Source organism: Panicum hallii, chromosome 2, assembly GCF_002211085.1.
Source record: "Panicum hallii strain FIL2 chromosome 2, PHallii_v3.1, whole genome shotgun sequence".
NCBI lineage: Eukaryota > Viridiplantae > Streptophyta > Magnoliopsida > Poales > Poaceae > Panicum > Panicum hallii.
The window spans coordinates 53,740,676-53,765,231 of NC_038043.1; the positions used below are offsets into that span (position 1 = coordinate 53,740,676).

Genomic DNA, 24,556 nt, shown 5'->3' on the forward strand with positions numbered 1-24,556 from the left:
GCCGGGAGAAACGCGTCGCGCGCGCTTGAAACCTACTTGAGTTCGTCTCGGTTTGGCGCTCCGAGTCCGACTGCCGCGGCCGCCATCATAATAAAGTCACCAGCCGATCGGAGCACCTGGCACATTCTCGCCATCTCCCTCTTCTTCCATCGAATCAATCCGCTACTCGATCGCGCGCTAGCTAGGGCGGATCTCGCGAGTCGCGAATGGCGCTCCGCCGCTGGAAGTCGTTCCTGGGCGCGTTCCCGCACATCGACACCGCCATCGAGGCCGCCGACGCCGACGGCCTCCTCTCCCGAGACGAGATCCGGAGCGCGAGGTCACGGATCGTTGAGATGCTCTGCGACGCGGCGGACAACGACGACGAGAAGGCGGAGGGGTTCTGCGTGCTGCTGGACAAGGCCATGGCGGCGTCGCTCGCCACGCTGCGGGCGGTGCCCTCGGAGAGGATCGCGCTGGCGTCCGACGACCTCGTGGGCGCCGTTGGCGCGCTGATGAGGGACCACGCGTCGGAGCGGGTCCGCGGGCTCGCGCGCGACGTCGTGCGCGGGTGGAGGGCGGGCGTCAAGGCCAAGCTCGCCAGGGCCAGGGCAGCCATGGACGTGCTGGACGGCCTCTCGTCCACTCCGCCTCCTCCTCACCAGGACTCGGACACAAAGGCGAAGAAGATCCCGGAGAAGCAGCCTCGTCCAAGGAAGACCGCCGTCGTCAGCAGCTGCCGTGTCAGCACGGCGGAGTCCTACGGCCCATTGCCCAAGAACAGATCTCCGGTCGTGCGCACCAGCAACGTGAAGCCGTCGTCAGCAAACACGGGAGCTCCTGCGGTTGTCCCAGTCCCAGCGCAGCCGAAGATGACGCCGCCCGTCGTCGCCTGCAGCGTCGCCGTGGAGAAGAACATGGAGGCCACGAAGCGCAAGCTCCACGAGGAGGCCGAGGACGCGAAGCGGCAGCGCACGATCGAGGTGATCAGGCCACCACGGCCACCGACGGGGCAAAGGCAGCGCAACGCGCACCCCGCCGTGAGGGCGCGTGCGCCGGCCGGCGAGCTGCGCGTAGTCAGGGGTTCTAGTTCCTGCATGTAGACGATTCGACCACTAGAGTCGTGTCTTGCCGTTACTGTGTAACAGTCTGGCATTACTGTTGTGACTGAATACTGATTGTCCAGCACTCCACCAGCTTGTTCTGTACATGTAAACTGAATTGATGCTCCTGCGATCTGCTGAAAAGCATTGAACTAAATTTCACGGATTGTGCCTTCCCGAGCTGCTATGCTGCCACCAGAAGCTCCATTTAGAATGGATATACCCGGAAGAATCAAACTAAGCCAATCAGAAGTTCAGAACTTCCTCATGCAACTCATGCCAACAGCTTCTCTTCTGGACTCCCGAAGGCAGACAATGTCACGATTAGGTTCTGTAATTTCACGTATCGCCGTGTTCCACGTTTTGCTCTGACTAGGAACAAATACTTTTGAGGGTGAGCGCAGTTTTATGGCACGGCTCGCCTCGTATTGCCTGTTCCGGGTTCCAGCGCGGGTTGCCAGCGGCGGAGTTGGGCGGCCGCAGCCCGATCTGTCCTTCTGAAGTCTGAACAGGGGGTTCCGCAGTTCTTCACCTGATGCTCAAAAAAAAAAAAGAACAGTTCTCCACCTCAACAGGCATCTCTTGCTCACTTCCAAAACTTCCTTCCCCTTATTTCAAAAAAGAAAAACTTCCTTCCCCGGAAAGATGGAATCACCACATACCACCACACTCGCTCCAGCTCTTTGCTAGAACATGACGGTGTAAAGATGACATTGCCTTTTAAGATTCATAATTCATGCAGCAGATGGCCAGTTACCCTAAGAACAAAGAATTGGAGCACAAAAGCTTATTTCAACGCGCATCATCATTACACAGTTCAAGGCTTGAAGCAAAATTTCTGCTCACCACTGTTGTCAGTGGTACTTTCCATCAGGAAGAGCAATAAAAACAGTATGTTACAATTTGCGTAACAACTCGCTTAACTCAGGTGAAACTCTAGTACTCTATGAACGTGTACAGTGGAATCAGTAGGAACAGTGTGAAGTTCTGTACATACAATCTGAAGCACTCTATATTAACCCAGCCCTGGATTTATGGCTTCCTGAACTTCAGCTAAAATGTTTCAGAAACCCTGACTTCTGACACCAAACGGTGGACCCAACCACTGAAATCCTAGACCAGTCTAATAATACGAAAACTATACTTAGGATCCATTACATATACAGAACTGAGTCCACGTCGTCAATTCAGTGGATGATCAAGATCACAATAATGGAAGAATGGAAATTAAAAATACACAACCTTGTCCAGGATCATCCATATCAATGTCCGCATATCTACAACTTACCAAATCATCACCCAGCTATATACATATTTTAAGAACAAACAAAGATGAAGTGCTGAACGACCGATTGCTTGAGATTGGGTTGCAGCCTTGATGGCTTCAGCATCTAATTATAAGTAAACATCAGACCTGTCAGAACTTTAATCTTTGTTTGCCCACAATTGTTGATCCTGCACACTAACCGGTTGATCCTCTAATTACCTAATCGATTTTCTACAACATAGCAACTGAACCTTTTCAACAGTGAAAATGATTACGAGTTCCTGATAATTTTAACTGCTTCACTGCTGCTTCTGATGTCGCTCATTAAAGCAATTTGATGCATCAGCTGAGCTATCCTCTGCGTAAGGAAAAACAAGAATTCAATTAGATGGGAATATCAATCACAATGTGAACATTTATTGATCCAGATCACGTCTAGACTTCCTTAATCTAGACATTGCTCGGTGGTAAAGCAGTAACAGCTAAAGATGGTAGACTCTGGAGAAAACAAAAAATAGTTTGGTACAATCAGCTTAACTTTTTGGATCCAACATAACAATCTGAAATGAAGTAACAATTAACAAAACAAAAGAAACATCGGCAACAATCACCCAATTAAAGATTACACAGTAGAAACCTAAGTGCACTAATCTTTCAGTATATATGTTCTGGAATATGAGAAAAGCAGCCATCTCGAAACATTTCATGAAAATGTGAAATAATGATACGGTTTAATTGCAGAAAAATTTGAAGAAAAAGATAAGAGATACTCCCTCTGTCCCAAATTATTAGTCGTTTTGGCTTTTCTAGATTCATAAGCTTTGCTATGCACCTAGACATAATATATATGTAGATGCATAGCAAAATATATGCATCTAGAAAAGCCAAAACGAATTGTAATTTAAGACGGAGGGAGTAGAATACTAGCCTGATTATATTTTGTTCAAAGACTGCTGGAGTTAGTTGGAAAAGGTAAACCATCAAATGAACAAGATGAAGACTCAAGTGGAATGTTTACTTGAAACTATTGAAACATTGGAGGGCAGAGGACACTAGAAGTTCAATATTTCAATTGTCTGCCCTTTTTTACCTCCCTGAACCCTACCCTAACAATTGGGTCAAAAAAATAACAAGAATATCAGTTTCTGAATAAAACACAGCATCAAGAAGAGGACTTGTTTCATGTGTCAAAACAATCAATTGATCATTCATGGGGGTCCAACAGACTAAGTATGCTTGTTTGACAAGTTCATACATATTCTCCTTTCCTTTGGTTCAAGATTAGCAAATCTTTATAGTATCACAGACTGTGTAAATCACTAAGCATACTGGCAACAATGCAATACAGATGATGCCATTCACCAACCAAACACCTTCTATATGATGAACTCGACTTCCCCACAGATCAAATGATGCAAGATCACATTAACAAGTTCTGAATTTGCCAGATCGGTACTAAACTTCAGATAAATATCTGCGGAACAGCAACCGTCACTAGTTTCCATATGACCATCCCGTTCGTCCCACACGAACGCACATGGCAGCAATTGGGCAATTAACCAAGAATTAGCTGAGACATCGCATTGGCATCACGTCTCAGATGCTACGGAGAGATTCGAACCTTATCCTTCTCCTTCGTGAGAAGCACGAGCAGGTCCCGCTCCCTTCTATCCCGCCGCCGGGCGTACAGAAGCGCCCCCACCACAGCGGCCGCAGCCGCAGCTGACAACACGGCGGGCTTCACCGCCGGGCACCCGCAGGCGCCGTGCACGAGCACCCGGTTCTGGACGGCCCCGACCCCAGCCGCCCAAGCGCGCCTCGCCGCCAGGCGGCACCTCTCCCACCTCCACCCCCACGCATCCCATAGCCACTCTCCATCCTCCTCCTCCTCCTCCTCCTCTTCTTCCTCCTCCACTTCCACCTCCTTCGGCGCCGCCGGCACCGCCTCCTCGGACTCCCCCTCCAGGCCCAAGCCCAGGCCCTCGTGGAGCCGAGGCGGGAAGATGGCGCAGTCGTCAAGCCCGCCGTCCACGTGGGCGACCTGCGGGGCCGTGGGGGTGACGAGCTCCCAGACGTCGGCGGTGGGCGCGGGCGGCGAGGAGGAGGCCATGGAGGTGAGGGAGGAGGAGGAGAGGGAGTGAGTCAGCGTCTTTTGCTTGAGGAGGAGGTGCGGATTCGGGGAGGGGAGGAGGAGCTCGTGGAGCACGGAGTAGGGCGAGGCCGGGGCCGACGCCGCAGCGACCGGCGGGGACTCCGGCGGCGGCGGCGCCGGGAGCGCTAGCCAGCCTAGCCTCTTGCCGTCCATGGCTGCGGCCCCGGGCGCTGCCGTGCTGGTTCACTGGAGTTGATTTTTCACTCGGCAATTTCGAGGTGAGTTATTGCTGATCTCGATGGAGGGGGAGCATCCATCGTGCGGTGCTCGGGCTGCGAGCATGTGATCAATCACGTTCAACGTGTTTGAAACCCGCAATGCAAAATACTAGATGAATGAGAAAGAAGTTTTTCAAAAAAAAGAAATGACGAAAAATACAGAAATTGGACGTAGCGAAAAGTATATTAAAAAATACAGGAATGGAAAAATTCTGCCGTTTTGGATCGTAGAAATATTTTGGATCTTCAGATGTTCTAATAAACAAAATAATCACAATATCTACTTCAATGAGTTGCTTTGTACTAAGTTACAAGCTAATTAACAGTCCTACTAGCATCGTTGCACAAAAACCATTCCAATATCATACTCGGTGTAAAAGATATCAGTTTTACTAGCCTTTCGTAAAAAAATGAGATCCTGATGCCTAGATCATAATCAGTGTACAGCTGCCATTTGTGGAGCAGCCATTTCCTCGCGCGGAACGGATCCTTCGCCCTTCATTTTTCCGCATTCATCTTAGACATGTGTTTTGATGCTGAATCTAGTAAAGAGAAACACGCAAACTGCTATCTTCCAAAAGAAAAATATTGACTTCTTAGTTTGCACCCTAACCATTTCGAAAAAAGGAATCTTGGCTCTTGGGGAAAAAGGAGAAACGAGCTACGGACATATGAACAAGTACGGGAGAAAGGAGAGAGGGAGAGCCTAGCGGAGACCAGAGATAGCAACGGAGGAGAGAAAGATGTTTCCCCTTGTCTCTGAGTAGATGTATTTTTCCTATAAAATGTGCATAGATGGTTCCCTTTCCTCTGTAATGGAAATCTGCAATTTTTACGTTCTTCCTTTCCAAAGGAATGGAAACCTTCAAAATTTCTATGAAAAACCTTCCAAAGGATTTATCCGCACTGCATGAGCAGAGAGCTTGTCTGAATGGTGTGGATAATGATGTGAAGTTTTTGGCAGATACTACTCCGATTTTACCTGGAGACTTAGCCAAGCACGGTGTCCCACTTGTATATCTTCCTTCTTTCCTTGTCTTGTTCCACCAGTATGTTTAAAGGTGCGGGCTTTCATAATTGAGATTAATCTCTGTATTGCGGATGTGAATCGAATGAGAACCTACAATAATTGAACGTGACAATTTAGAGTGATGTACTTCAGTGGTGCAGTTTTGCAGTGACAATGTAATTTCAAAAATTACGATGTCAGGTTTAGAGAGTGCTTCATTTGTCCCTTTTTATTTATTAATTCAGTTGCTGTTACCAAGAGGCGTTGAATTGCCACAACCCAACGCGAATCATAATGACCAGCTGCTTATATGCGCATTAGTAACATTAGGAATACTTCCACTGAACAACGGGTATTATCAGGTCCACAAGGCTTCTTCCAGTATTTTCAGACTTCAGAGGTCAATAATCCTAGGATACAGATCGAGAGCAATGCATCATCTGCTTCATCACGTATTAGTACACGGTGCTATGCGGGGACACTTAATGTGTTTGCATTTGTCACCGCAAGTGCGAAGTTACTAGTCAATGATACTAAATGAACATGACCATATCAATCAGCAATGTTCAGAGAAGAAGAATGCGAGCGGAAAAAGTTAAAATGGAACTAAAAGCATTCGATAAGGCCAGGAGTATTGGGCTAACCCCCACTGCCCTGTTCGATGTTTTCTTCGTGGTTTTCAGCCCACCAAAACCAAACACCAAGAGAGAGAAGACCAATCTTTTTACTCATGGATCGCCACGCGTAAGCCCAGTATATAAGCGTGGACCGCCTTTGATAGTCGCAATTTTGGCCAACAACTATCTCCTCCCAATCAGTTTTCCAGCCCAGCCGCCAGTTCCCCCAGCCCACCGGTGGCGGCGCACGACGAGCTCGGCGGCGCGGTGCGAGGCGGGCAGGGTGCGTGGGGAGCGCGGCCGGCGGGGCGCTTGCTGCGCTGAAACTAGAAGCGAACCGAAGCCACGCTTGGCCGCAGCAGCGGTCCAGATCGGCAAGCTACAGTCCTCCGCGATCGGCGAGCCGTTCCGGGGGAACCCTACCGGGGACCATGGCCGCGGCGGAGGCACGGGCGCGGCAGGAGAAAGTGAAGAAGTTCGAGGAGTTCGTGGACCGGCGTCTGAAGCCCGACCTCGCCAACGCCATCAAGCAGCGCGACAAGGTGTTTGAGCAGCAGAAGACCTTGTAAGTGCCTCTGAACTTTGTGTAGGTCGACAGTCCGTGGTTCTGGTGGTACGACATTTGGAGAGCCTATCTCTAGCATATTAGCTTTGTCTATTGCAACTTGTTCTGAATTCTGATGATGAAGCTTTATTGGACGCCGGCAGCTTGGATTTGAAGAGGAACATTGAAAATTTGGAGAGGAATGGCGTCACCAGCATGCGGTCCATGGTCAATCTTGGCTCGGAGGTGTACATGCAGGCAGAAGTGTAAACCTCGCCCCCTTCACCATTCCTCTCAACGAATCCAGACAATGCTTATAATATTTACATTGCCGATCGAACAGAGTGAGCTTTTCAATTGAAATACTTGCTATTCGATGAATTCGAAAAAGGCATGGCATATGACTTCCTTTTGCTTCTGACGGAAAATTAGAGATAGTGGATAATGTGACTTCCCTGTTCTAATAATAGGTGTTTGGCTGTTTATACATATTTTTTTTAAAAAAAGACAGTATAGCAAGCAGATTAGTTTTATATGCACTATTCAAAGTAGGTGTACCAAAACTAGGTGTTTGGCTGTTTATACGTATTTTTAAAAAGAAAGTGTAACAAGAAGATTAGTTTTATACTTTTATATGAATTCACAAATTGAGGCTCTTCCGCTCTTGGTTGTACGATATAATACAGGGAGCAAACTTGGAAGTTGTTAATCTTGATATGCTCTCATGCTAGTTTTTACTTTTAAACTCAGTCTTAACTCTTTACCTTAACAACGTTCTTGAAGTTGGAATAGTTGAAGAAATTAGTAGAGAACTAACAGAACCATTTTTCATGAAACATGTGTGATAAAGTCTTTCAGTATATGTCTGTAATCAGATTCCATGAACTGCTGAGATCTAACTGTTCTTTGTTGTGTGGTGATTTCTGCAGACCGGATACAAGGCACATTTTTGTGGATATTGGTCTAGGTTTTCATGTGGAATTTACTTGGCAAGAAGCTTTACAGTTTATATCTGTAAGAGAGGCAAGGTTGGCTAGGTAAGTCAGTTCTAAGTTTGACTGTTTGAGTATGATGTATTTCTTGTAAGGCAGCATTCTGTTCTGTTATATGAGTTTTCAAAATGATAGTGATGATTGAGATTTGGGAAGGATTCTGGTAACTTGTGTTTGCTGTTCAATACCATAACTTGTTAATTACCACCAAAGGAAAAGGAAAAAAAAATGATGCAGATTTTAGATCCAAAGGACAAGGAAAAAAAATGTGGATGCAGTTTTTAGCTCAAGCATGCCAATGGATCTAAGTCTTGTCAATAATTTATGATTTAAGAGCATCTAGATGTACACACTTAGTTTTGTTGGAGCTTGTCTTCCTCAGATATCTTCTATGTAATATGAGTTCACTTTACTTATCTGTCACAGCATCACAGGTTGATGTGCCGCATATCACAGAGCTAGTGATGGCATGTTACTGGTGTGCCTCTGACATTCAATTTGTACACATGTAGAGAATTGGTGAAGAATACCAATTTCACCATATCATTTCTTAGCATTCTAAGCCATATTATTCACGCTTCAAGATGTCTGAAATGATTGAATGAGTTTTTGTTTATTGGTATGGCAACATTGTCTCACAAACACAGCTGTTACTCTGTTCTAAATAAAGAAAACATACGCTTGCTTGTTTACAAGGTAGCTGTTTGGTCTTGGGAGATTAGTAGTTTCTTGTGTCATGGGGTCAGTGCTAGATCTAACGGAACAAAACATCACCATATTGAAATCAGTATATTACAGTGAAATGCAGGTTGACTGTTGTCTTGATTCATCGTTTAGGTTTGACAGCTAATATAACATCATAGTTTGTATCTCTTTGATTGATATGGTGCTTGTTTCGCTTATGGTTGAATGCTTTCCTTCTGCATTTTTAATTTTCCATGAATAGATTTACTATTTTATTCAGAGTGTGATGTTTTATTTCAGAATTTTTTATGTTTAAATGCTCTTCTTCTGTTACATACTTATGTACATGTCACTGTAGATACATTCATTCATATGTTAACCTTGGAAGTCTTGCATGTTTGCAGGCAAATAGATGAATACACCCATCTCATTGCAAGCATAAAAGCACAGATCAAGCTGGTACGTACAGTGTATTACACTTCCATTAAAAATAAGTGTTGCATACTTGCATCTGATGTATCTGCTTAAGTTCAGATGTTACTCGTCTTTCTACTTACTTTTTTCAATTCCATATGCAGGTATGTGAAGGTATCCGTGAACTGCTGCAGCTACCACCGGAGACAGAGTTATCACCTAGGAATACATGGTAGAATTTGGTTCTCACGGCAAAGGGTGGTGCCATCGACTTGTAAAATGCTGTCATTTTTGTATGACAGCAACCTGGCTTAAAAATCTGATGACCTTATGCAGTTGAAATTATTCAACCCTTGGAGTAATCTGAAACCAGACCATGAGGTTGCCGATCATACAACAAATCAACAATCTCGTTTTGATTACACGGTGTAATTTACACCCAGTAGAACTTAGCCTTCTTAAGATTTCATGGCATTGGTATATATTACGATCCGGTACCTGCGGCTGCCGGCGTGGGCACCGTACCCGACCACCGTGACGGCGTGGTTGGTCCCGGCATCGAGGGGCCCGAGAGGCCGAGAGCACCCCGTCCTTGGTAGTGCTGGAAGGTGACGGCGTTGATGGTCACCACGACCAGCTGCCACGCCACGGAGCGCTCCAGCGCGGTCGCGCGATGGCGGCGGCGACGCTGATCCTGCCGCGCCTGCACTGCCCCTGCTTGCTCTCATAGGGGTACTCCCACGCGGTGGTCAGGCCGCCGTTGAGGTCGACCCACCACATGGCCGACGCGGGAGAGCCGCCGGCGCAGCCGCTGTCGGGCGGGGTGTGGTCGCAGTCCACCAGCTCGTGCTCCGACAGCGAGACGAGGCGGCCGGTCCGGAGCTTGTACAGGCTCTCGATCGACGCCACCGCCGCGAACGCCCAGCAAGAGCCTGCAAGGACATGCCATCGTCACGAGGTCATCTAGACACGCATCAGTAGCTGCCATTGCCGCCGCCGCCCTCGGCGACCAGGCCAGCGCCAGCGCGTGTGGAGTTGATGAGCTGCCGCGCCACGGCCTCGCTGGCCGCGAGCACCTGCCCGGGCGGCATGTTGTGCGCGGCCAGGAACTCCTCGCTCGTGAGGTCGGTGAACTACTGGTTCTCGCCGAGCTCGTACGAGAGCTCCCCGCGCCGGTTCGTGGCCTCGATGTACTCCACGTTCCGGCGGTACACCTCGAACCGGCCCTGCCGCTCCTCGGCGGTGGCGTAGGTCCGGTTGTGCACGGCGCGCCACGCGTGGAAGCGGCCCACCATGAGCAGCACGTCGCCGGACGCCGCGGCGCCGGCCAACAGGAGGCTGGCGCACAGGAGGGCGGCGAGGGGTAGAGAACGTGACGCGGCAGCCATGGCCGTCGATGCGATGAGAGAGAGATAGCTTCAGCTGCTACCTCTGCCTGTGCAGGCAGCTGCTGCTCTCTTGTTGCCCAGAGTGATCGAGCAGCCATGGCTGTGGGCTTAAATAGATGCATGGCCGTGGCGAGGCGAGGTGATCGGTCACGACACGCATCCATCATCCTTGCCCTCGATCGTCTGAAGAAGTAATGGAATCAGATATCAGGATTATGGCACATTGATCTGCTGGACGCCGTCTTGGCAAGCGGCGGTGCGCTGCTCCGGCCGGTGGAGGAGCTAGAAATGTCCGCAGCATCTTCTGGAGAATGGCATGGTGCCAGTAGCCCAGTACACGTGTCCTTCCAGATGATGGAAGTTTTTGCATCTCCTAGCTCGACATGTATATACCACCCCCGTTGGATATGATCTTGACCGTGTGTTGTTAGGCATACGAAGTTCATGGCCCTGTTTTAGTTGTGCTGTTAAGCTGTGAGAATAGCTGTCGAACTGCATAGTGAGGCGTGTAGGCCTATCACGCAGGGGGTTGGTGGTGCAGGTGCACTAGCTAGACGAGGGAGACGTATGAGATAATGCTAAATAAAAATCCCAGTTCTCCCGGGGTTAATTTTACTCAAACGACATTAACAAGAAAAGTACTCGCTCCCTATTATATACTCCATTCGTTTCGAAATGTAAGGAGTTTTATTAGTTGGTTCTAAGTTAAACAATTTAAGGTTGAGAATTATTTTTACGATATTAGATAGAAAATATATTTATATGATAATTTATTTATTTGATCGAACTAGGAACAATTTGACTTTTAGTGTTTAGAACAAACCAAATTGTGTATCTTACGACGGTCATCGGACCCAACCAAGAGATGGCTATGTGATAAATGTTCCAAATAAGATCATAGGATCTGCTTTCTCCTCCGCTCGATCCCAAACTTGCCCAACTCGATCGTCTCTTCTCTACGTCACCTCCCGAAGCACAGCCACGCGTTCCCTCCTAACTAGCTGTCACAATTACTCAGACGCCACAGGCGACACATACGATGGCGACCGAAAACTTCAGCGTTTTGTACTGATTAAAGTTTAGTAGTAGGACTGTAGGAGTGATCTTTCGATCTAAAACGTGAGGCGGAGTAGAGGACGTGGTTATGATCATACTCTTTAACAAGGACGCATAATTTCATAACACTGGGAAACACGACGACGACGACGCTGACACTGACCCGGCCGGCCGCGTCGAGTTTATTTCAGCCTGTTCGATCTCCAAGCTGACCCTTTCACCTCATATATAGGCTCATAGCCTTGCATGGCCACGTGCAGGAAGGGGGGCGGTACTAGTAGTAATCGTTCGTACGACCGGGCAAGTAAGCCCGGCCCGCCGGCGCGACGGAGCTCAGTCGTCACATCACCGGGAAGCTCGGGAACGTGGCCACGCCGCACATGCCTCGCTTATCCTTGACGCGCCTCTCCAGGCGGAAGTACCCCTTCTCGCCCCACTTGCCACCCCACGAGTTCCTGACGATCCAGTACTTGCGCCCGCCGCCGGGCTCGGCGCCGTACCCGACCACCGTGACGGCGTGGTCGATCTTCTCGGGGTCGCAGGGGCCGTGGAACACCCCGCCCGTGTAGTGCTGGATGTTGGGTTCCGCGTTGATGACCACGGCGACCGGTTGCCGCGCCACGGCGGCCTCCAGCGCCGCCTCGTCGTCGGGATCCACCAACCCCACGTCGCTGATCTTGGCCACGTGGTTGCGCATCTTGTCGAGCTTGCAGCCGCCCTGCCGGCCCCCGTACGGGTAGTCGGACTCCGTGGTGAGGCCGCCGTTGTCGGCCACCCATGCCAAGCCGAGCGCGGGGTTGCCGCCGTCGCAGCCGTGGTTGGGCGGGGAGGCGCAGTCCACGAGCTCCTGCTCCGAGAGGGAGACAAGCTTGCCCGTCTTTATCTTGTGCAGGCCTTCGATCGTCGCCACCGTCGCGAACGCCCAGCAACTGCCTGCAAGTGGAGGACGACGAGATCGAGGAGACCGACCGACCATACATTAGCAAAATGTTATCCCTTACCACAGTGTTTTTGGTCCTTGACGGGCGTCAAGACGCCCTTGGTCCTCCAGTCCACGCTGTCGGGGACGTCGACGACGCCCGTGTAGTTCCAGTAGCGGCCCTCGCTGACCGGGCCGGCGCGCGTGGTGATGAGCTGCCGCACGGCGGTGTCGTGGCGGGGCAGCCCGCGCGGCATGGTGTGCGTGGCCAGGAACTCCTCGCTGGTGAGGTCGGTGAACGGGGTCTCGCCGAGCTGGTACGAGAGCCCCAGCCGGTTCGTGGCCTCGATGAGCTCCATGTTCCGGCGGTACACCTCGAACCGGCGCAGTCGCTCCGCGGCGCTCACGTAGGAGCGGTTGTACGCGGCCTGCCACGCGCGGAACCGGTCCATCATGAGCATGTCTTCGACGTCGACGCGGCCGCCGGAGGCCGCGCCGGCGAGCAGAAGGCAGCAGGCGCACAGGAGGGCCAGAGCTTGGCAACGTGAGGCAGCCATGATCGATGCCACAGCTCAACAGCTACTGACTCTGCCGTGCTGCCTGTGGCTTGACCTTGTACTGATCGAGCAGCCATTGATGGGTTTATATAGCCGTGTGGCGATCACTCGCGAGCCCCGATGCGCATCTCTGTAGCGGAGGGAAGGGAAAAAAAATCGGAGGTCGGGATCAATAGGTACAGTGAGCAGGATCAGTGCGGTGCGAGCTCGAGTAGTGGCCGGGAAATCGCAGCAGCACTAGATGCCGTGCAAGTGCAACTGCTTTAGTTTTGTTGCAGCACCGATAGACGACTTGGTGCCAGCGCAAATGATGAATGGCTTACTCCATGCGCCCGTGCCAGAACATCTTGCTTTGCTGCATCCTCATTCCGTTCGGCATCGCCGTGTGGGCGACCTGATCGATCGATCACCTGCTCGGCTCGGTGCGCCGCGGGTGCCGGTCGGCGTCGGCGAGCACGCGCAACGCAACGCCAGATTCCTTCGGAACTGTACGCTAATGACGCGCGACAGCCACGCACCGGCACCATGCTGCCTAGCGCGCACGGAAACGCTGGATCCGCCTGCTCCCCGGCAACCGGCGACGGCATTCGGTGAATTGATCGCCGCACCAGTAGGAGCTCGCGGCCGTGCTGGAGGCTCTCAGTGAGTGGGCTGCCGGTACAGGGTGTGCCCAGAGCGCGCTCCCGGTGGAATTGCTTTCGCCGAAACAAGTCTTGGTGCCTACGCGCCTCAAATTTGTGCCAGTCACTTGCATTGCATAGTGTTAGGTTACATCCGGTGTAGAAACCAGTGAGTGCGAGAGAGAGAGAGAGAGAGAGAGAGAGAGAGAGAGAGAGAGAGAGATGGATCATCGATCGGGTGAGTGCCTGTCATCAGGATGCGGATGGCACCTGGTCTCCCGATTAGCGAGGGTGATTCACACCGACTATTTGGAGTCTTATACGGGTAACATCCTAGGGAGTGAGAGGTGAAGCTTAATTATTTTCTTTGCATTCCAATATTCCTCTCCAAATCCATCTTTACCTTGCTCTATGGTACTTCCTCCATTCATAGATATTGGTTACAAAAAATGTTTTTAGTGTTAAGTATGGGAATTTTAAAATGATATGAGTAGAATGTGCAGGTCGGAACAAGCAATGTTCGAAGATCAACGATAAGTCAAGATCTCCTGAACTCATGCACAAAATAATTGCCCGGCAAGAAGTTGATGGAGCCATATGTGCAATCTCTTTGATGCTCCTCTCCTTCTGATAGGGCAAAGCTAGTTGGAGTAATTTTTTCCCGATGTAACATAGGTCTAGTTGTTTCACTCTTTTTTCCTTTTTTAACGAACTGGGCAGGAGCTCTGCCCTTTCAATTAAGAGGGAAAAAGCGAGTTAAAAGTACAAAAACAAAAGGAGGAAAGGGGCCACTCACCCCTGCCGAGCAGCCCAGACAAGAGTCCTAGGCGCAAAACACAAACGCGGTCGCAAAGTAACTCAAGGACTCAAACCGGACTTAAGGAGCGGCCCGTTTGAACTGTTCTAAGCACTCTTTAGTCCTCTTGGCTACCTGCCATGCTGTCGAGGGGATCTTGTCAAAGATACGGCGGTTTCGCTCTCTCCACAAATTCCACATGATATAGATGACCATTCCGTTGAAGTCCCGCCTCCGATCGGTCGGCACCCTCGAAGCTGTCGTCTCCCACCACTCAGCGATGCCAGCATGGTCATCTGGTGGATTGCTCTGGACGATCGTGAAGTTCTTCCAAGTGGCAACCTGAATCCAAACCGCCTTGGCGAAAGGGCAGAGCAAACAAAGGTGCTGTCCAGTTTCCAAAGGGCCATTATAGGGCGCACATGAATTTTGATGGGGCCAGCCGCGCCACGCCAAGTTATCTGCCGTGAGGATTTTGTTTTGGGTGAGGATCCAAGTGAAAACTTTGCACTTGTTTTCTGTCGAGCTTGCCAAATGAGTTGGGTTTGAAGGCTGCTGCAGGAGCCTAAAAATTGTTTTCACTCTTTTTTCTTCTCCCTGCTGCTTCAAGCTTTATGTAATCTTTGTAATTATGCGTCTCGAAATTTAATGAAGTGCAGGCAACCCCAGGGTTGCCGTAGTTTCATTAAGAAAAACATCAAATTGGCAAATTCTGCATCGTTTTCTTAATTGATACTGAAACTTCCTGTTTTCAGGCAACGATGCTGAGCTTCTCAAGGGTATCAACAGCTACGGGTCCTCCCTCAAGGTTCCGGCACTGACCGAGAACAAGAACGCGGCGTGCCTTGCCGAGCAGCTCGCGAAGCAGTTCAAGGGGGCACCACCGAACAGCAGTTCCCGGACTACACCAAGTTGCAGTACAACGGGTTCCTGAACGACAGCCGTTCTCTAGCGTCGGGATCGCCAAAGAGGGGGCTGTGATTGGGCCGTCGTCGTGCTCAGCACCAGGCACCAGCATGTAAGCTACGCAATGCGAGGAAGATTTGTGGATAGGTTTGTATTCAGTTTCACCGCCGCCAACGCCTCCAATTCACGCCACCAACACCGCCAACCTCGCCGCCGGCAACCCGGACAACGCCAATGTTCAGATACAAGCCAAGCTCCCCCTCCCCTCCTCTGCTCTCCCCATTATACATCAAGCGAACACAACTCACGCACGCCACCTGAACGGGCCTTGGGCCTCGCCCTAGTTCACCCACTGGCCGCCCGTATAACGAAGATTGGGCTTCTTGGGCCGAGTCGGTCGATGGGCCGCCTTGGTTGTTCCATCTTGATCAGCTGTAGATTCACCTCTGCCTTCAGTCTTTAGAACGTCAGCAAGGCTGCTGACACAGCACGGGCTCCGGTGACTACTCGCCGGCTCCACCGGATGGCCGCCGCGCCGTGCTGCTACGAGCAGCTGGAAGTCTGGAACTGACAGGCGTGTTGGGGAGGGCAGGGACACTTGCATTGACGGCTGCGGGAGCCGGAGGGTCTCGTACGTGCGTCTCGCCGGCAAGTGGCGCCGTGGCTTCATCGTCATTGAAGAAGTTTGCAGCTCGTCGGAGGCCGTGAGCGCGTCCAGCCATCCCGTCGCCGCTGGCGCGCGGGGCAGCGGCATAGGCGAGGTAGGGGAGAGGGGCGCCCTCCAGTAGAAGCGGAGGCGGGGCTTGGATTGGGTTAATCGCAGTCATCGAGATCCGATCCAACGAACACAGGACAACCCAAGGGGTGGACGGTATGTCATTTACCGTCCACCCGGTCGGTATTCCATTCACCGTCCGCCCCAGCGTCCTGCCCTGCTCGCGCTTCACGGTTCACCCACGTCTCGCCGGAGCGCCGCCGCATCCCGCTGCACCGCTTCAACATAATCGTGCGTTCGGAGAGTACCCCTTTTCTCCTTGACGCCGACGAGGCTGGGGCGGATGCCCTCGGCCGGGAACGTCCGCCGGCGTCCGCGTCCTTGTCTGTTGGCGTTGCCATTGAGCTGCCCATGATTCGTGAACCGTGGCGTCCAGTGAGACTCATCAGGACGCAGCAGCGTGGCGCCCTCCACGATAGAAGGCGGGGGCTTGTTCCATTCCGAAGTCGCGATTGTTCGGCGGCGGTGATCGCGCCAGATGCCGTGGCGGCAAAGAATGGGGCGCGCCGGCTTCGGCGCCCAGGGCGACGGTTGGTGCTCATGAGGAAGGGGAGGGGTAGTTGGATTTGGAGACACTTTCAGGTAGAGGTGCAGCTCCACGAACGACATGGAAATCAAGCCCGATCTATCTCGTAGGAATTGCCGGTGACGCCGTCGTGCGTGCTCGGCCTCGTCCCCGTCGCGGCGGCGCTCGCCGACTGCACCAAATCGAAGTCGAACCGTCTCCTGTATGTGCGAGGCGGCGGTGTGGCCTTGTCCCGGGGCAGTTCGGCGACGGGTCGGAATCCATGGCCGCCCAGCGACGTCTCTCGGCTGGCGTGCGCGGGAGGTAGCAGCCTGCCGTGGCGAGGGCGCTCTCTCCTCGCCTCAGACGGAGTCACGGAGGCAAGGCGGGGGCTGCGATTGGGATTATCACGCCCGCGCAGATTCAATCAAACGGTCAGAAGGCACCCGAGGGGTGGGCGGTGTTTCATTTACCGTCCACCCTGGCCATCGAACGCCAGGCCTCACGCGACGTCTCGCCGGTGCGCCGCCGCGTCCTGGCCATCTCTTGCATCGATGCAACCTTCCTGGAGAGCATTTTTGCTTCTTTGTGCCGGTGGGGTCGCGGCGGAGGCCGCTGCCGTGTGTCGTGCGCTTCGTGGCGTTCGGCCAGACAAACCAAGCGGGCGGCAGCGTGGTGCCACGCCGCCGCTCAAGGCAGCCGGCGTCGGCTTGTTCCATTGCGAACAGGTGGCGCCGAATGACCTTCTGCGGTGATTGCGCCGTCAATGATCAAGGATTCTTGGCAATGGCAGCGTCATAGACCTGACCGGACGTGGCGCCGGTGAGGCCTGTAAGAGAATCAGAGGGCTTGAAGCGTGCACTTGACCTCGTGCCGCCTGCGTGTTATATATAGACAGGAAGAGCCCCTGGCGTGGCTTACAAGATTTCCTAATTACAGAAGATTTGTATTCTATCTATAGTCAAGAACCTTCTAGATACATATGTTACAGATTCATCTAATACTCCCCCTCAATCACAACTTTCCTAAGTTGAGATGGTACTTGAAATTCTCCAACTTTCGTACACTTAAAGCTTTGGTGAAACCATCTGCCACTTGATCTTCAGAAGGAACAAAATCAATTTGAAGTAATTTACTGTTTACCCGTTCTCTGACAAAGTGAAAATCAACTTCAATGTGTTTAGTTCTAGCATGGAACACAGGATTTGATGCAAGATATTTGGCCCCCATGTTATCACACCACAACCGTGCAACAGGCGGACTGGATACCTTTAATTCTTTCAATAAAGTCTGAATCCAAATAATCTTAGCAGTTGCATTGGCCAATGCCTTGTACTCAGATTCAGTACTTGACCTTGATACTGTAGCCTGTTTCTTTGCATGCCATGATACAAGATTATTTCCTAGAAATACTGCAAAGCCACCTGTTGATCTTCTGTCATCGGGACAGCCTGCCCAATCAGCATCTGAATATGCACTTACCAAGAAAGAAAATGACTTGTTTATCTTTAGACCAAGCTTTGCACATGACTTGAGATATCTCAGTATTCTTTTAACAGCCGCCCAATGTACTGTTGTTGGTGCTTGAAGAAATTGACAAACCTTATTTACTGAGAAAGCAATGTCAGGTCTTGTCAGTGTAAGATACTGCAAGGCTCCTACAATACTCCTGTATCTTGATGCATCTATAGGACCGAGCGGATCTCCTTCATAAATTGAGAGTTTCTCACTAGTGGATAGAGGTGTGCTTACTGGCTTGCAATCTGCCATATTTGCTCTCTTCAACAGATCATTTACATATTTTTCTTGTGTCAGAATAATTCCATGCTTAGTTTTGGCAACTTCGATACCGAGGAAGTAATGTAAGTCACCTAAATCTTTTAATGGAAAATCATTATGGAGATCCTGAAGTAATGCGGCCACTGCCTCTTGTTTCGAACTAACCACAATTATGTCATCAACATAAATTAACATGAACATAATGATGTCACGCTTGCTGTAATAGAATAAAGAAGTATCGGCTTTGGATCCTTTAAAACCAAGGGCATAAAGTTTCTTACTTAACCTTGAGAACCATGCTCTAGGCGCCTGCTTCAATCCATATAGAGCTTTATCTAACTTGCAGACATAGTTTCTTCTGGAATTGTCCTCGTACCCAGGAGGCTGCTTCATATAGACATCTTCTTCAAGAAGCCCATGCAAGAAGGCATTGTGAACATCCAATTGTCTAATAGTCCAACCCCTGGACACAGCAATAGAGAGAACAACTCGAATAGTAGCAGCTTTAACAACAGGGCTGAAAGTATCTTCATAATCAATACCATATCGTTGCTTAAAACCTTTTGCAACCAACCGAGCCTTGTATCTATCTAAGCTGCCATCTTGTTTACATTTGATTTTATATACCCACTTGCAGTCAATAATATTACGCCCTTTCCGGGGAGGAACCAAATGCCATGTTTTATTTTTCATTAACGCATCATATTCAGCATCCATTGCCTGTTTCCAATTATTATCCTCTAATGCTTCTGATAAGTTTTGTGGCTCACCAGTAGATGTCAAGAAAGAATATCTAACCGTACCATCGGTGTAGCGCTTCTCCTGCCGAATACCACTTTGTAAACGGGTCTTCGGCCTTTGATATAGCTCGCCCCCAGCCGAAGGTGCCGTAGAAGATCCCGGCATGAGTACAGCCGCCGGAGGATCCTGATCGAGCGCCCTCGTGTCAGGTGCACCGGACACAGAATCACCCGCATGCATCGGAGAGGTGGCCGTTGGTCCAAGCGATGTGTCATGGGACGATATGCCGGGCTCAGACTCCTGGACAGAAACACCTGCGGAAGGCGTTGGAGGCGCAGGTGAATCACCTTGGGGGTCAGCTCCGCCAGAAGAAGCACTAGGCATCTCTGTTTGCAATGACGGCAATTCCTGCATGACTTGATGCGCTGGGAAATCATTATTAGCAGGATTAATTGAAGAATCAGCCACATGATCACTTATGCTACGAACCCCACTAGTCGGATTTAACAAATAGGTTGGTAGAAGGTTAATTTCATCGTGAAACCGACGACCAGCATTAGGACCAAGAAATTGAAAGGGAAATAGAGATTCATCAAAAGTTACATCGCGAGAAATATAAACCCTTCCAGAATCAGGATCCAGGCACTTAAATCCTTTATGAAACAGACTGTATCCTAAGAAAGTGCATTGCTTGGAGCGAAATTGGAGTTTATGGGTATTGTAGGGTCGTAGATTGGGCCAACAGGCGCATCCAAAGACACGAAGAGAGGAATAATCTGGCTGTTGGTTGAACAGTCGAAAGAGGGGCGTGTCATATGATAGTAATTTACTAGGTGTTCTATTTATCAAATGTGTGACGGAAAGAAAAGCATCAGGCCAAAATTTTAGCGGCATGTTGGCATGAGCAAGAAGAGCTAGACCAACCTCAACAATATGGCGATGCTTGCGTTCGGCTGCCCCGTTCTGCTGATGTGTATGCGGGCAGGAGATATGGTGTGTGATGCCTACTTGGGCGAAAAAGGGATGCAGTTTTTGATATTCACCCCCCAGTCGGTCTGCATAGTTATAATCTTACGATTAAATAAGCGCTCAACAAGAGACTGAAATTCTCGAAATTTGGTAAAAACCTCAGATTTGAATTTAAGGAGGTAAATCCAAGTGAACTTACTATAATCATCAATGAAACTCACATAGTATTTGTGTCCACCAATTGATTTGGGCGCAGGGCCCCACACATCAGAATAAATAATTTCTAAAGGATGCTGGGAAATAGTGCTGGAATGAGGAAAAGGTAACTGACGGCTCTTGGCCTTTTGACATGCATCACACACCGAATGTTTATTTGAATCTGCTAAAACAGGAAGATTAAATTGGCTAATGACTTTCTCCACAAGCGGAGCAGCCGGATGACCTAGACGAGAATGCCATCTGTCAAAAGAAATTTTTGTAGATCCATAGGCTTGCTTTATTGTGCGCCTAGCAGGGAGAGGATAGAGCCCACGATCACAGCGTCCCCTAAGCAGAGTTTTCTTCGTTGCCTGATCCTTAATCAAGAAAGAATCAGGGTGAAATTCTATAAAGATAGAATTATCAGATGTGAGGCGATGAACTGAAACAAGATTTTTGTTGGCCTTGGGGACATATAAAACATTATTGAGATGAAGATCACGACTAGGGGTTGTAACAGTAGAATGACCAATATGACTGATTTTCATACCTGCCCCACTTGCCGTGTGGATCTGATCGTGGCCCTTGTACCTGTCATGGATCCATAGTTTCTCCAAGTTGCTGGTGATGTTATCTGTAGCGCCCGAATCCATGTACCAGTTGGTGTCTACTCCGTAGGATGTAGACATTGCACCTGCATATTTTTCTTCTGGTACAAAGTCTTCGTCAAATCTGTACCAACATATATCAGCAGTATGTCCTTTTATCTTGCAAACCTGACACCTAGGTCTGTTGTCAGGCCCATGCTGCTGATTATTTTGTGCGCCTTGATTCTGCTGGCGCTGCCCATTGCTTCGGCCACGCCCGCGAGATGGAGCACCCCCGCGCGAGCGTCCTCTGCCTCGCGCGCCTCGCAATGCACCGCGCCCCCGGTTGGCGGAATTAGCCGAGGAGCGGCTATCAGGCTGGAGAAGATCCATGCGCTGCTCAAACGAGAGCAGCTGGGAGAACATCTCTCCCACACTGATCGGCTCAGTCCTGGCGACTAGGGCTGAGACGATGGAATTGTAGTCGTAATCAAGGCCGGCAAGAATGTAGGAGACCAGCTCGTCGTCATCGATGATCTTGCCAGCAGACGCGATCTCATCAGCGAGAGACCGCATCTTGGCAACGTATTCCGCCATGGAGAGATTGCCCTTCTTCATTGTGGCGAGCGCGATCCTGGTGTTGACGGTGCGCGCTCGTGACATCGAGGTGAACATGGCCTCGACAGCACTCCATACTTCAGCAGCAGTTTTGCAAGCAGTTAACTGAGACAAAATATTTGGAGTGATAGAAGAGAGCAGGAATCCCAGGACCTGTTGATCCGTAGCAACCCATTCAACGTAGAGTGGGTTCTGCACCTCCTCATCTTTGCCATCCGTTGTCTTCTTCACGGTAGACGATGCAGGGGTCTTTGTGGCGCCTGTGAGAAATCCTTCTAGGCGTGCGCCCCTCACGATGGCAAGCACTTGCATCTTCCATAGTGCATGGTTGTTCTTGGTCAGCTTCTCGGAGACAGCTTGGCCGACCAAGGGATTAATGGCGGCGGCGTAGGAGGTTGACATGGTGGAAGATGGATCTAATTTTTTTTTTATGGCTCTGGTTACCATGTAAGAGAATCAGAGGGCTTGAAGCGTGCACTTGACCTCGTGCCGCCTGCGTGTTATATATAGACAGGAAGAGCCCCTGGCGTGGCTTACAAGGTTTCCTAATTACAGAAGATTTGTATTCTATCTATAGTCAAGAACCTTCTAGATACATATGTTACAGATTCATCTAATAAGGCCGCGGCGGCGGCACCTATGGCGGCCATCGTTTGCGTGCTGCCGTTCCTACCGAGCTGCTCGTTCGTGCCGTTAGTTCTGCTGGACAAATCATGCGAGCAGCAGATTTGGCAACGAGGACGGAGGCCATTGGGGCTATGCCGAACATGTGGGCACTGCCGGCTGACTGCGCCGTCGGTCGTGGCAAAGAAAGCGGCGCCAGATACCGGTGAGATTGTGAGTACTAGTCCCCAAGGCCGGGCGGCCATGGCGACCTGGTCTCGCTCGCCAATGTCCGATGATGTCGATTTGGATGCATCACAAGAAGCAAGAAGACCCAATATTTGTGCATACGCGTATCAGTCAGCTGAGGGAAACCAATTCGAGATTCGCATCTGATTCAGGCAAAATCCAAACACGATTTCGGGAAATTGATGTGTACCAACGAAGATAATCTACTCAAGAGAAGCCGAGTCAAAATTCATCAGCACAAGATCGTTTTCAAATTCCAAGATCCCCCGACGAACAGATGGGATATTTCGCAAGATACACGGCGAAAAGCACCTGAAATTATCACTACAACTCCTTAGCTACCGAAAATTATTTGGGCCGAGGAGACTATGCCATCGCTAATCTTAATGGTTGGTCCTTTCAGGGAAGGTCACCGTCCTTGCCTCACTATCCGCTTCGCAAGCGTGTTCCCCCACCTACATTTGCACGGGTAATTTGTTATACATTCAGTCTGATCTCTGCACCTCCATTAACATTTGTGATAAAATAAAGCGACCTCTCAATGCAGAGGGGCCAGTCATATGAACATCCCTGGAACTACTTCTGAATGAACGTCAACAGCTGAATGTGTTAAGTGAAAAACCACCTGAGTATGTAATATCTCAACTGAGGGTGCCACTTGAAAAATTTGTCCATACAAGATCAAAAACTAAAAAAACATACCATGTACAGGAAGTTTCCTTAGCTTGTCAAGTGCGGTGCAGAGCTGCTTCATTTTCAGGGTGCATCCAAAACAAAAGAGAAGCGAGACAAAGGAAAGATGAGTGTATGTTTTACCAAGCATATTGGAACAGTCATTTCTATTATAGACAAGATGGTAAGAATCAGTTGTTATGGATTCAATTCAATGAACACATTTGAATCAAAAAGGAGACTCAGTAGTCAGTAGATCATCCAATCTAGAACTTTAGCATGAATTACATTTGATGAACCATTATTGTACAATTTCAATTCTATCAAAGATTAAGAAGAAGAAGAAAATAGAATCACTGCACCAAATTTGACACACGGCCCTAGTAAAAGTGTATTTTCAATCTAATCGCACAACGTCAAATGAAAGAAATAAATCTTGAATTGACTGTGTACTAACTTGGTCCTGGTTAAGTTGAGTACTTCGTGATTGACAAAAGTTTTCCCAAGCTGCTTATATTATTTCCTTCGCTCCCGTATTTTTTTTGTGGCGAACCTTTGCCAAAGTACCTCGTAGGCAAGTATGCTATTACAGTATTACTCTCTCAGCATGTTTTTTTTTTCCTTTCTCGGTACACACTATTCATCAGTACAGCCATATAGGCATATAGCGTCATTATCGCAGAACAAGAAAATTTCTTACATCTGCTGACAAAAGAAGGACAAACAAGGAACAGACTGTACTGAACGTAAATCATTTGGTTAGATTTGATCCCTTGTAATAGAACCAACTCAGGTTAGGTTTGATTCCTTGTAGGAGAGCTTATAGGCATTTTTTTAAACAATCTCTAGGACAGGTTATTGTAGATTTGTAGGCACTTGGAGGCTGACTGTTCGTGCAATTAGCCAGGAGGACTGCAAGAGATGGATCGAGGTACGAGCGTCGAAATGTACTAAATAAAGATGCACACGGAATGAAGATGAAGAAGAACAATGAAAGGAGCAGGATATGCAAGCATGCATTCGTATGGATGAGTGTCCAGTTTACATTAGCGTCTATATCTACACTATATGTTTAGTAGGAAAAAGGATATAATAAACTCAAACAAAAGAAATAAATCTTGAACTGTGTACTGACTTGGTCCTACTTCAGCTGAGTACTTGGTGATTGACAAATAGTTACACAAGCAGCCTATTTCCTTGCTCGGTACCAAGTATAAGCAAGGGTGCTATTACTCTCTCAACATGCTTTTTCTTCTCTTGCTCATTATTATTGTACAGTGTACACTCTATTCATCATCAGCATCAGTACAGCCGTACAGCGCCCATGATCATAGATCAAAGTGCAGAACAAGAAAATCACTGTTACATCTGCTAGCTGACGATCTACAACCATCACCGTCCGTACCTTGGCGACACTACATAAACCCGCCCACACTGCTACTACTAGGTAGCTCACCAAGCAGCGAGGCCAGCGACACTGCTTCACATCCACCATGGCTACCGCCTTGTGCCACGGTGCCAGTGCGGGTGACCACGCGCGCGACGGCTGATGGCTATCGGCCGGACACCGGTGACTGACTGACTCCTCACTGATGATCATGAGACGAGGATGGATTGATTGCAGCTCTGGACTCGACGG

At 49.5% G+C, this 24,556-nt stretch overlaps 3 protein-coding genes, 1 non-coding gene and 1 pseudogene across 4 annotated transcripts; 1 reads left to right on the forward strand and 4 right to left on the reverse strand.

The window, feature by feature from the left end:
- Positions 1 to 1,906: 1,906 nt before the first annotated feature.
- LOC112879933 lies at positions 1,907 to 4,768 on the reverse strand. The gene is made up of 2 exons (XM_025944373.1): positions 3,971 to 4,768; positions 1,907 to 2,707 (listed from the first exon to the last, which is right to left on the reverse strand). Exons 1-2 carry the CDS (start codon positions 4,652 to 4,654, stop codon positions 2,621 to 2,623), a joined length of 771 nt encoding a protein of 256 aa, XP_025800158.1. The 5' UTR covers positions 4,655 to 4,768; the 3' UTR covers positions 1,907 to 2,620.
- Positions 4,769 to 6,531: 1,763 nt separating this feature from the next.
- On the forward strand, positions 6,532 to 9,371 carry LOC112879935 (protein UXT homolog). The gene is made up of 5 exons (XM_025944375.1): positions 6,532 to 6,910; positions 7,054 to 7,155; positions 7,819 to 7,926; positions 8,970 to 9,024; positions 9,144 to 9,371. The coding sequence occupies exons 1-5, from the start codon at positions 6,777 to 6,779 to the stop codon at positions 9,213 to 9,215; spliced, it is 471 nt and encodes a 156-aa protein (XP_025800160.1). The 5' UTR covers positions 6,532 to 6,776; the 3' UTR covers positions 9,216 to 9,371.
- A 66-nt stretch (positions 9,372 to 9,437) lies between these two features.
- Positions 9,438 to 10,367, reverse strand: LOC112881306 (annotated as a pseudogene).
- A 1,130-nt stretch (positions 10,368 to 11,497) lies between these two features.
- Positions 11,498 to 12,944, reverse strand: LOC112879932 (ervatamin-B-like). The gene is made up of 2 exons (XM_025944372.1): positions 12,425 to 12,944; positions 11,498 to 12,356 (listed from the first exon to the last, which is right to left on the reverse strand). Exons 1-2 carry the CDS (start codon positions 12,897 to 12,899, stop codon positions 11,764 to 11,766), a joined length of 1,068 nt encoding a protein of 355 aa, XP_025800157.1. The 5' UTR covers positions 12,900 to 12,944; the 3' UTR covers positions 11,498 to 11,763.
- Positions 12,945 to 21,173: 8,229 nt separating this feature from the next.
- On the reverse strand, positions 21,174 to 21,312 carry LOC112883682. The gene has a single exon (XR_003226935.1). It is a non-coding gene; the product is annotated as a small nucleolar RNA Z247 (small nucleolar RNA).
- Between the last annotated feature and the right edge of the window lie 3,244 nt (positions 21,313 to 24,556).

Bases quoted from the DNA above. Each gene is read 5' to 3' on its own strand.
- LOC112879935 (XM_025944375.1), top strand. From the start codon at position 6,777: ATGGCCGCGGCGGAGGCACGGGCGCGGCAGGAGAAAGTGAAGAAGTTC. The intron at 6,911-7,053 runs GTAAGTGCCTCT...GGACGCCGGCAG, and splicing joins TTTGAGCAGCAGAAGACCTT to CTTGGATTTGAAGAGGAACA. The intron at 9,025-9,143 runs GTACGTACAGTG...TTCCATATGCAG, and splicing joins TAAAAGCACAGATCAAGCTG to GTATGTGAAGGTATCCGTGA.
- LOC112879933 (XM_025944373.1), bottom strand. From the start codon at position 4,654: ATGGACGGCAAGAGGCTAGGCTGGCTAGCGCTCCCGGCGCCGCCGCCG. The intron at 2,708-3,970 runs GTTCGAATCTCT...TTCCTTACGCAG, and splicing joins TCACGAAGGAGAAGGATAAG to AGGATAGCTCAGCTGATGCA.
- LOC112879932 (XM_025944372.1), bottom strand. From the start codon at position 12,899: ATGGCTGCCTCACGTTGCCAAGCTCTGGCCCTCCTGTGCGCCTGCTGC. The intron at 12,357-12,424 runs GTAAGGGATAAC...CTCCACTTGCAG, and splicing joins CAAGGACCAAAAACACTGTG to GCAGTTGCTGGGCGTTCGCG.